This window comes from Anopheles darlingi, chromosome 3, assembly GCF_943734745.1.
Source record: "Anopheles darlingi chromosome 3, idAnoDarlMG_H_01, whole genome shotgun sequence".
Classification (NCBI taxonomy): domain Eukaryota; kingdom Metazoa; phylum Arthropoda; class Insecta; order Diptera; family Culicidae; genus Anopheles; species Anopheles darlingi.
The window spans coordinates 47,529,542-47,542,041 of record NC_064875.1 but is presented as its reverse complement, the minus strand read 5'-3'; the positions used below and the strand labels follow the sequence as shown (position 1 = coordinate 47,542,041).

The 12,500-nt window shown below is 47.0% G+C and overlaps 1 protein-coding gene across 2 annotated transcripts in view; it reads left to right on the top strand.

Moving 5' to 3' along the window:
- LOC125953291 (protein ECT2) overlaps positions 1–12,500 on the top strand; it is a 64,163-nt gene that overhangs the window by 47,527 nt on the left and 4,136 nt on the right. For both annotated transcript variants that reach the window (XM_049682760.1, XM_049682761.1), the window contains exons 3-5: positions 4,586–4,721; positions 6,812–6,918; positions 6,996–7,245. In XM_049682760.1, coding sequence (XP_049538717.1) covers positions 4,586–4,721; positions 6,812–6,918; positions 6,996–7,245 — 493 coding nt within the window. The remainder of the gene's footprint in view (positions 1–4,585; positions 4,722–6,811; positions 6,919–6,995; positions 7,246–12,500) is intronic.

The window sequence follows — 12,500 nt, the reverse complement described above, 5'->3', positions numbered from 1 at the left end:
TGCACATTAAGCATCAGACGCCGCTACCACACCCCTCACCTCTGAAGCGTGCGCAATGGAGTGGAAGTGCGCGGTAGTAAACGCCATCAACATACTTGCGATGTTTAAATGATCGATAAATTTTATCGCTGGAAACCAACCCACCATACGGGCTCGTTCCACCAACGGAACTCCCGTAGCGCCGTATGTTGTGGTGTTGTTATGCAGCCCTCCACACAATAAAGCGATCGAACGGACACTTGGGTGGTGCCCAATAAAACCCAGCGAGGAGAGAGAGAGCCATTGATTATTGTTGTGTGGTGGTGGTGGTAGCTCTTCACCCGCAGTGAACGTGTCGTCTGCCGGTTTACCGCGAAATGCGTGAAATGTTATGGGCGAAGATCAAACGCATTAGATAGCTTTTGCTCGTTTGTCTCGTTTTTCTGTTGGCATTCATTTCAGCTATTATTTTTTTTAGTTTACCAAAAAGAGATTGAACGGGTCCGTCGATGATACAAACTAAATTTAGAAGCTTGTCTCGTTTGTCAATTATAAACTGTATGCGTGAGTAATCAATCATGGTTTCGCGTCTGCATAGAATGTGCTCTCGCTAGGGTGGACAGTTCTGACCATTTCGGTAGGTTTGACGAAAATGTTTCGATTGAGGGGTTGAGTCCCATGGAAATCGATTTGTTAATGCTTGTTTATGATTCCCATCGGACAGTAGATCATTTCGTCTTCACATGGAACATTTTGCATAGAAATGATTCTAGTTACTGTTCATCAAGAGTTCAATTACATAATTTATTGTTGTTGCATGTCATCTGAATCTCGTCAACATTATGAAGAACGATCCTATAATGAGTAATAATAGTTATTATTTCACTGACTGAATCATCGTAATCGTCAGTAAGGAAAGTAGGAATCACCAAGTTCTTCTTTTAAGCCAGAGCTTTTAAAAAAATGTTAGCCAAGACAAACAGACAAAGACAAGGACTTCTTATCTTAAGCACCATAAGTGAGGTTATAAAGATCGGGTCAAATGGCCTCGGTTTGATGACTGTGGCATCCCGTTTTTAATTCCACTGCCGTCAGAAAGAAATGCAATTCCGAAGGAAACGATCTAAACACTCGCCTTAGGTTGTTGAAACAATTTGGCCGGGAGATAAACAATTAATTTTATTTGGCGCCATAAACCACAACATTCGAGAGAAAACGCTCGGTATTGCGAATGGCTGTTTGCGCAACGGCAACGGAAAACCATAATCTACACTTACGGAGCAGGGCAAGTGGTGGTGTGTGTCTGGTCTGTGAAGTGAAGTGCCACCATAGTTCGAGCGATCAATCTCTTATGGTTCGAGCGGAACATCGGCACTGCTGCTGCTGCTGCTGCTGCTGCTCCCTCTTTCGGCTAGCCTCTATCCCACGTTTCAACCGCCCGTGTAATTGACTCACTTTTGTTCTATAAAAGCTCGAATGCCATCTGGCATGATGTGCTCTCTCTCTCTCTGGGCTCCAGAGGGATATGCTCTCCCCGTGTAGAAGAAGGATCAAATAGAGAGAAGGAGGAGCAGCAGAAAGGAGTGGCAGAAGAAAGCACTGGAATTGATTTTGATGTGATTTCAATCTGCTGCAGGATCAATTATCTTGGGCTTTATCAAGTTGAGCTCGGTTTGTGAGTCAACGGTTTCAAACGGTTGCTCTCACCACCCTAAAAGGGGCCACTCCCTAACAGAGGTCCGTGCCGTGCTTTGCCATGCAGAAGCAGAAGCGCTGTGCTATCCGCTAAACCTAGAACATGAGATGGTGAGGATCCATTGGGATCATCGGGTGGTGGTATCGTACCTGGCTTGGGAGTTGCTTAAAACACCGAAACACCATATCTTCATTCTATCCTCGATCGTCGTATGTGTTAGGTCATTTAAAGCGCACTTTGTTGCTGCGAGGTAGGTGAAGCGGAGGTTAAAAAATGAGTTGATGGTTTTATTTTTGTTGAGCATTATTTTGTTCACCGAAACCGCCGCACCATTGGGGCGAGGTTGAGTTTCTTGCTTTCGGGCAGCAAGCAGAAGGTGTTCAACGTTCAAGAAGGTAACGATAGTGGCGCGGGCGGGCGTAGTTGCTTTGAAATTGGAAACCTTCTCCACTGCATTTCCACACTCCATCTCACTCCGAACATCTCTCGTGAGCCCCGATTGCGATGCAACGGTGGTGGTGGTTCCTTGGTGAAGCCATCAGAATGCAACCCGAGTGACCTGCTGGGGCTGCTTCCAACAGAATTGTGTGGTTTTTGTTGCTGTTGTCGGTGGCGGGGCGGCCACTACGCTGGCCATCGACAGCACAGGAGAACCACACGATGCTGGGAAACCTCTTGAACCAAATGATGGTTCTCGCATCTCGTGAGCTCTAAAGGTGGAACACCTTTATCCTTTACCTTGACCGTTTCCGGTACGATGGTTAACCCACTTGCTACCCCCTTTCTGACGAGTGGTTTGCTTTAAATTCAACCGAATGCTACTTACTGGACATGCTCTGCTTCCAATCCACTTAAACAACGGACCGAAGGACGGAGCTCATTGGCTTTTTTTCCTCCACCGATAAATCGATTTCCGTTTTCAACGGAATCATCAGCGCGCGTTGGTACATTTTATGGAACGACTTCGTTTACGCCATCTGTTACCGAGATGCTGCAGAGGAAGTTAAAAAGAAGAAAGGGGGCAACCGGCCAGCAAGGAAACAATTTTCCAACCCATTTTCTCCGTTTTATCATTCCTTTCCTATCTTCCAGCCGATGAGCGATGAAGCACTCCCGGAAGTGCAGCAGAGAGGTGGCCAGTCGTTTTTCCATCGTGCAACTCTCATGCTACAACATCCCCCTTCTGCTTAAAGGATTGCGCTGAGGGAGTTGCCTTTTTTTTTGTTTCATCTTGGCCCCTTTCTTGGTCATCATTATGTCGAGGTCGTCGGTCGACGGGGACGGAAATTGTGAAAATGGTGTGCTGAGTGAAATAATGACAATATAGCGATAGTTCTCCGCCCCACTCTGTGTGTGTTTGTGTGTGTGTCTGGTTGGCGTCTGTATTCTCTTCAACAAACCAACGAGTTTAGACTTTTTCTTCTTCTTTTTTCTCGAACGCGCAGCAAAGAAGACGATGTTGCTCGATGGAGAATCATCATAGTTTTTTAATTATCCCTAAGCCACCGGTTTTGTCTACATCCATCCATCCCCTCTTTCTCTCTGTGTGTTTGGCACAGACCACAAGAAAGTTGTCAGGTTTTTGCCACACTGCTCATTAGTGCGGCATGCTAGGTGAATTCAATTCCCTAGGAGGAGGATCCCCTTTTGGTGTGAGGCAGCGTGAGATTCCTGGAGAAATGGTCCAGAGCTTGGATAGAGATCTCATCTAGGTGGTGTGCACCTAGTCAGCTTCATCGAGACGAGTTTTCTGCTGTTCAACGCTTTGTCACCAACCGAACGAGTAGTTCCCAGTGCGACTTTGGACTTGGAGGGATTTTTTTAAAGCATTATCTTCTGCGAAAAGGTTTTAAGTTAATCCGATTTCAATGACGTTTACGTATGGAAGGAAACAGCGCCCCGGTACCTGTTGTGTTGCTGATTAATTATCCGCTTTACACGGCGTACCGCAACATGCTTCCCGTCCTTAACAAGCACCCGGCCGTGGAAACCACCGTTCTTGTGTCTTGTGATTTTCCTTGACAGCATGGTGGTGGGTTACATATAGATAAGCAGCATCACCTTACGCTCAATGCAAGAACGGTTCTGGCAAACCACTCCTACGAGCACCACCGAAAAGGGGAGCAAAAGAATACCTTTTCTTTGTTTTACTTCAGCTTTCAGTTTCCACAACTTTCTGCCGTCTTTGGCACACACCGAGAAGGTTGTTCGACCGCCATTGATATAAAACAAACCACACAGAGGGCGCACGGCGACGAGAGAACGGCGGACCCCAGAGGGTCAACTTTTTGTGGCCCTGTCGAAAGGATATTGTTCGAAAGGCTCGGTAATAAAATGAAGAGAAAAGAAAAATCGATGAAGATGTTGCCCGATTCTTTCCGCCGTGGATGCACGGATGAAAATGAAGCAATAGAATGAAGCTTGCCACAAAGAATCGTTCTAAAAGCGTCTTACCGCTAGCTGCCAGCTCGCTCCTGCCAGCAAGCAAAGGACGGCCGGCAAAAGCAGGGCAAGGGGTGGAACAAAAAGTTGAACTAATATTTGATTTTAATGAAGATGCTACCGGCGCTGGTGCTGGTACCGGTACCGGTGCTGAAAGGTTTGCACCAATTTGCGGCTTTTTTCGTGGTTTTCTGCACTACTCCTTCTGCTCGCTTGGTCTAAGTGTTTTGCTGCATCCCATCGAGGGGCTGTGATTCGGTGCGGACAGATGCAGCACTTGATTGTGGTTGGTATTATGGCTTGTTGGCAGCAGCACCGAGGGCAAATAGATAGCAGTATAGTTCCGATGGTGGTGGTAGCACGTGCTGGAGTAGCAGCATTTCTCGGTGCTTAGAATGACGTAATTAGAGTTTCTAACCGTTTTTGTTTTCTTTTTTCGCTTCTTTTCTTTTTACCTTTTTTTTGCAGAATCCTGGGGCCACCGGCATTACAGCAGGCTGTAAGAAGCAAGGATGGACTGGTTGCGAAAAACCGCCCCGTTTACAACTACTGCATGCGTGGTGTCATTTCCTGCTTCACGGGAATTCGGAAAAAGGACGAACTGGTAAGGGAACGGTGTCGCATCGTACACTTCTTGCTGTAGTTAGCCACTGACTCTCGATTTCACAGAATGCTGGGCGCGTAAGAGATTATATTGAAGTGGGTGGGAAAGAGTGGCTAAGAGAAGAAGAAAAACATAATAAAAGAAAAAAATGGTGAGGGAAAAAAAGGGGAAAACCTTCGAAAAACGTCCGGGAGCTGCGTGAAGTAATTTTATTCCCGGGCCACTCTCTGTGGCCGACTGATAAACTCACTGATGAAGAAAGAGGTTTCATTAGCTCGTGCTGCTGAGGAGTTTGATTAGCCACATTTGTGTGGTGGTATCCTGGATCCCCCCGGGCGATTCTCGGTAGATGGAAGGGAAATGGAAAGAGCAATTACCCTTCGGCGTTATTGAATTTAGATGTTGGGTATCGCGTTGGGGTCAAGCATCCATCCAGCGACTTCCCTCCCTTTCCTTGCGGCATTACGAATCATCCTCATCAGGATCCTCTTCAACCCTTCGTTGCTTGAGGAGGAACCCTTGTGCCGATGGGGCAAAGGACACCAAATTTGAATAATTTCCTTTATTCATCACAGTCTTGACCACCAACGTGGTCCAACGCGTCACTTCTGATGTGCAGCTGCCGTGATCTCTCGCGTCGAAAGGGAGGCTACACAGAGCCAGCTAGCTGGGCACAATCAATATGCTGCTGCTGCTGTGGGTACTAACGGTGGAGTGGGCAGTGCTGGTAAATTGATTCCTGCTCCGATTATTAATCAGCTCGGGCAAAAGTTCGAGGGTGAAAACGTGACATTCACGATTGCCAACCAGAAGGCCGAACGCCGGGCCGGGATAAACGGGATGGCTCTGGAGGGCGTTGGCAAGAACCCGAAGCCAAAGAGAGCAAGATGTTTCGCGCTCGCAATGATCGGATCGCAAGGATCGATAAAGACGTCATTAGTGAAATTGATTATGACTTTGGCCTTTGCTCCGGTTGGCCGCCCCGGAAGTGTGCTCGACCTTTGGCGTACGGGCGATTACATCCCCTGGTGATGCCGCTGATCCTGGTTCTCTGTGGCCATTCAAAGGTGTTACGAGATTGGAGTCCCGTTCTCTCGGTTCCTTGACGCCGCATCCTTTCACTGGCGTGGCCCGATTGCTAGTGGAGATGGTCGATGGTTCGTTTCGCTTCTCAGGTCACGTGTTAGCACAGCAATGGCCTTATCATTACCGGGTCTTGTTACTGGATTTGGGTTTGGCATGAAGAAGCGATGGCGTGATTGAGCGAAGCGGGGTTGACCAGCCCTGTGGTAGTCATGTCGTGATTTGGTTGATGGTCGTCAAACCGTTTCCACCGCCACCCGTTGGTCGTGAACTTGAGGTTCGTGTTATTGCAGCACTGAGATTTAACACTCTGTGCTAGACCAAACGGTAAAGTTCCTCCGTTCTAGCCGTCTGGTTAGACAGCTGCTTGGCTATTAGTATAAAAAAAGCTGTTTTGATGCATAAGGGAAATGTACCTATGTCTGCGCTTGATTATGAACAAAAGGAATGAAATTGCAGTCTCACATTTCATTGGAGCATCTTACTTGTGCTTTACCCGAGGATTTTATGCAGCAATATGGTGCCGCTGCTCGGTGAAATGAAATAAAATTAGTCACGATAATTATTGTACCTGTTTAGAATATGAATCTTGCCGTTGTTGCCGCAATGCATAATCAGTGGAATTCGCTAGGCAGCAGCTAGCTGTTGGGGCTGCTCCTGGTTGGTGTGCTGAACAATATCTGCACCAGTCCCACAATGCCAGCGCCGGACTCGTAATCAGAATGAATCTCGACATTTTGTGCTTGATGGTATGGTGAGCTGTGTCTGGGTTGAGAAATGTATATGGGCAAATTATGCTTACGGCCAGTTTGCTAAATCTTGCCTGCCGTGTAGTATGGTAGAAACGTTTAGTATGCTGATTGGCAAGCCAAATGGGGTATGTGTTACCGAGCTTAGGTTGCAGGAAATTTGGCAAGGATTTGGGTCCCCAGTACCCCAAACAGAGGAAATACGAGGCTGTGTAGCGCGACCTTAATTTGTTTTGTGTTTTTTTTTGTGTGTTACAGTCTCTTGCGGTTAATTTGATTCACTCGATGGGGGGCTCCATCAGAAAGGATATGAACACCAAGGTTACCCATCTCGTCTGTAACAATAGTGGTGGGGAGAAATATCGGTGAGTGTTTTGCATAGTGTAGCGGTAAGATTTCTTTTTTGTGAAAATGCTAAATGCTAAATGTTCTGTGATTTCAGGTACGCTACGACCTTCCGCCTGGCCATCATTCACCCGAGCTGGGTGACAGAGGCATGGGAGAGACGGCACGATCCGGAGTTTAGTGCGACGACGAAAGAGTTCACCGATCGGCACCGTGTCAAGGCGTTCGATGGTTACAAGGTGTGCTTCTTCGGGTTCCAGGAGGACGAGAAGCAGCACATGATCGACGTGCTGCAGAGTAACGGTGGCTGCCCAACCGAGCTCGAGGATCCCGATTGTACGCATGTGGTAAGTCCCATTTCCACCGTCAATACCAAAAAATGGCAATTTTGCAGACTGAGATATGCTAGGAATATGGGTACGCGTGGAGGCTTAGAACTGGTTTAATGGTGCGTGAGCGTCCTTTTGTGTGCTCTAGAAGCTGCTCTCGATCTCCCTTAATAGCTCTATCTCTCTCTCACTATCTGTATGGCTTCTGTCTCTGCTCTGTTGTTGGCTGAGGTGTCTCGCTTCGTGCTGTATGGCGTGACACGTACTCGGAGGGGGGTGCACTGTTTTATCCGTTGTTGGTGTGTACAAAGAATACCGTTAGCTATGTGTTTGCAGGGGTACTACTTTCGAACCAGTTGAAGTTGACCAATCATGTGTCTGTGTGTTGTGCTACATTATTTCATGGTATTAACTATTAACTAACAACAGAATTCACGACCTCCTGAAGGAAACATTGATCTCTCCACACCGTCATATGAATCGCTTATTTTGCGTAGCAAAGTCAACTCTAGGTTCGCATCACTGCTTATCACATGTGTATTGACCATAATATCACTATGTAAATTATATAATCTTGCATTCCCACTTCTAGAATATCTGGACAAGTTTAAGCTGGGTTCAGATTATGCGATTACGATTACGAATCTAATAACGTAGTAAATTATTAGATTACGACAAATAATTTAATCCAGATAATCTCACAGTGTGCAAGCAGTATTGCACTAAATACCGGGATGGCATTTACCGGGTCATCATCATTCAATGTTTGTTCTTTAAACATTCATCCCTGTGTCTAACACCAGTTCAATCCCAGTGCTTAACAGAAACTTATGACAATATAATCACTAACAGTACAGGGATCGTCTCGCTAAATCGCATCTAGATATAATCGAACTCCTCTCAGTAATCACCGTGCCAGAAGGCAATTGTTGTTTTTTTTTACAATCAGCAAAATTAATCCACTCCATTTCGATCGCCATGCTTACAAATTGCTATCTAAATACTACCCCCCATCCGATGCAATCACATAGTGCTAGCTATGTGACGTAGCTTTCCAATTGAAATATCCCCAAACTACTCCCCCAGCTACGTTGCTCTATCGATGCACCATTACTCATATTACACGCACACGAGCACGGCATGGAACGAGTAACTTTTCGCATCGAGGATCGGATTGATTTTCCATTTTGCCAGTAATGGATTGGAAAATTTATGACCAACGCAGCCGCCAACACTCCGCACAACTACCTGTGGTGTGTGTGTGTGGCAGAAGTGCGGAAGCAGGATTCTCGCGTCGGGCGCGTCTGCATTTTGATGTATGGCACACCGTGTGGTGTAGCGCGTTTACAATTTATTCAATGTGTAATTAATGGATGCCCGTTCAGCGCCACAACGAGAGTCGTCCCGTGCATGGAGGGTGGGTAGACCACGACGCGTCCGGAGTGGTGTTTTCCGCTATGTGGTTTACAGACCCCACGCCACACGGAAAGGAAGGAAGCAGAGAATGAGAGCAGCGGGCTGGGTGGTGCGATGTTTCGCGTATCACCATCAATCGGCATGATGCCGCTGGCAGGATCTCTCGCTTTTATCCCTTTAACTACTGTCGTCTATATCCTTTAGCTAACTCATTTGCGCTTGATCGCTTCTCGTGATGCGCGGAGCTTTCGAAAAGCTTTAATTGATTAATTGCAATCGCGCAAAGGGTGGGGGGAGTGAGAACAGATCGTCGGTTGAAGGCGGCGATTTGGAAGTGATCCGTTGCGGATGTGGGTTCGAATGGAATGACCGGAAAGCGTGTGGAAACTGTGGTCGCTTCCGAAGTGTGTCCGCTGGATGCATCCAGGGCGATGATTTGTGGTGTGTCCATCAGCGGAAATGGTTAAATAATTGATCGTAAATCAGATATCGCTCGCGAGAGTACGGGGGAGCATATAGCGATTGATTGTGCGGACGGAACGAGGCGTCAGGAGTCACGAAGCGCACCAGCGAACTCAGGATACCGACATTCCGGCTTGTGGAAGGAGAGGGTATCATTAATTTTCCGTTCATTCGATGCCAATCGCTCCCGCTCCATGGCATATAATACGCATGCTAGCCGGTGAGGTGATCCTCTTATTGCTATCGAGCTTTGAACCACGGCCACGGGAAGCGATACCACGGAAAAGGCGCCCGCGCACACACACACACGAACATATCTCACTCACGTATCCCTACTATCTCATGAGTTGCATGCTGCACCACCTGACCTGACCACCTTGCCCCACCACAATTAACACACTTTTTCTAGGTTATGCCAAACACGGGAGCCCATTTTATCGATGTTAGATCACCCACCAAATCGGACTCCTCATCAGCATCATCATCGTCACCAAAAACACCACCGCGAGAGGGAGATGTAGTTGAAGGAGTTTTGCGAAAGAATGCAGAACCAGAGCATCAATCTGAACATCAGCATCGCCAGCTGCAGAGTTTGAACGCCGATGTGATGGAGGATGAGCAACAGCAGCAGAATGAAGATAATGTGGAGAAGGATCGCAACAATGGCGGCTTGCCGGTATTGCCGGAAGAGAATGAATCGCAGGATGGAGTTGGCCAGAACCGGATCGTCGGCACGCCATGTACTGACCATCGTCCTCGCCACGGTGGTGAGCACCTGATGAGCATTGCCGAGAATGACAACAATCACAATCAGTGCGCGGAACGGAGCTTCACACGCACGGCACGTCCCGTTGTGGCTGCACCAACGATGCAGTATATCGATGAGGAGGAAACGGAAGCCTCTGCTGATGGTGGTGCGGGCAGACTAGCGGAAACACCACGTCAGGATGGTGTAGTATTGACTTCGGGCGAAGCGAACCAATTCCTGGATCCGAATAATCTGTCACCGATATTGAAAAGCGGTGCACCAGTGGGAGGACGTGCGGTCGGAACTTCGGTGGATGATTCGTTCTACAGGAACAATGACGACCATCAGCAGCGACAGAGCAATCGAGATGGGGCTAGTGTAAACAATGGTCAGCAGGACGAGGACGATGATGATCACGATGATGACGAAGATATGGACGACTACGTGATCGCTAGTCGCGAGGCGTATAAACGCAAACGCCCTGAGGATAGCTTCGATGATCAGTCGATGCTGTCGGTGGACATATCGATCGCATCGACCGTGATGTACGGTGGTGGTGGTGGTGGCACGTGCGCTGGTGGTTCAGCGAAGAAACCGAAGCTCACCCGTACCGGTTCCATCTCACGCGGTATACGCCGAAGCATGAGCTTCGTCACAATGACGCCCATTAAGAGTATGTTCCGTTCGCGGCGGAACTCGGTCGATCCGAATGCATCCATCACGTCGATCAACTCGGTCGATACGACGTTCAATGAGTCGATCAAGAAACCGGTAAAGGAGAAGCTTCGCAGCATACGCGATAAGATAACGAAGGGTGGTCGCAAGGATACGCCAAAAACGATCAAGAGCCGCAGCGGGCTAATCACCTCGACCAATCTGGACAATCTGAAGAAGGTGTGCAACTTTAAGACGACGGTACCGGAGAAGGGCCCTCAAACTCCGGAGAAATCGAAACAGGAGCGCACCGAAGTGGACTTTAAAACCCCCGTTGCACCACCGGTGTTCGGTGGTGGATCCTCCTCCTCCTCTGCGACGAAGATGGTGACACGGAGCCGTGGCAAGCTGACCAGTGCTGCTACATCATTCAATTTGCATCAGCGACATTCGATAGCAACCACGCCAGGCTCATTGGCAACCGTTGCTCCGGTTGCGGCTGCGGTCGAAGAAGAGATGGACACAGATGAATGCAACACAATCGCGGCTAACTCGACGATGCTAATCGACGATGGTCCAGTGGTAGCAACTGTCACCGCTGGTGGTGATGCAGACATGATTCCGGTATTTATAGTAACACTATCATAACTTTGTCCTTCTTTCCTGTTCCATCGAAAACTACGAGTATTGATCCCAACCGCCCCCCTCTCTCCTCGCGTTCTGTTGATCTACGAATCCTCCCCTTTCATCTCACAACGAACCCCATTTGTTTCGGTTTCCATAGGAAAGCTTCTTCTCATCCGTTGCATGATTGTGTATGGTGGTGATGGTTTATGCATGCTTCATTCCGGTAGCTATTGTCCTACTAATCTCTGTGTTGCACGGTTTTTTTTTTGTTTGTGTGACATACAAAAAAAAGATTTATTGTGGCTTAGGTTTAAAAGAGGATTCCAGACTTTCGAGACCGCAGCAGATAGTTTGTGGTTTTATAGATCAGTCTTCCCCAGCTCCTGTGTCTAACATGTTTTTGGTATTTTCTTTAAGTATCGGATGGTTTGGAATAATCCATAACTCTGCAACTTCAGGTCGAGTAATAAGATAAACTCGTTTATTTCAGTTTTTTTATTTGGTGGAACATCCTTTTCAATCAAAAATGAATTTGCTTTTGGGCATAATTTGTGTGCTCCTCTAGGTGGTGCTTGTGGTGTATCCTAGAAGGTTAAACAAATCTTAAATTCTGTTGATGTTATTATGTACTTGAAAAGTTGTGTTACAATTATTGATAACATTTTATCTGAATCTTCTGAAATATGTTCGCAAACGTGTTTGAATGATTGCAATGGAAAGGATTGAAGAATACTGCAGGAGCATAAATGTTTTTCATAAGGATTTTTTTATGCGCAAATGTTTTATTACGCACTTGACACAAAAAGATCGTTAATCAATGGATGGTTGCGTGTGAATGAGTTTATAGTGAGTTGTTATTACCGCTGATCGCAACGGTAAATTCTACAAAGTCCTTAATTAACCTCTCCCATTTTAAAGAAACAATTCATCCTTACCTTTGCTTATGCTAATGCTTTCCAATAGACAGCACTTCTGTACTTTTGTGAGTGTGGATATGCCCGTGGGGGATATGTTTGTGTGTTTGAGTGTGTGTGTGTGGGTGAGTGTCATGTGAAATTTAAAAGCTATGATAGATTATGGAAAGGATGTGCAAGCCCAAAAAAAAAAAACGCAAACAAATGAAACTCAACGGACCGAAACTGTTCGACACCTTGTCGGTTGGTTTTAACACCTCTCGGCTACGTGTTCGTGTTTCCTCTGACAGGTGTGCTGGCAATATGCTTTTTGATTTTTAATTCATGCTCATTCCCCGTTTTATTGGTGCTTAAATGATTTCGCAGACAAATGTGCCCGGTTTTTGTCGTGTCAGATGAATCCTGGTTACCCTGGGCATCGCCGAACATGTGGCATCGTTGCCGCATTCGTT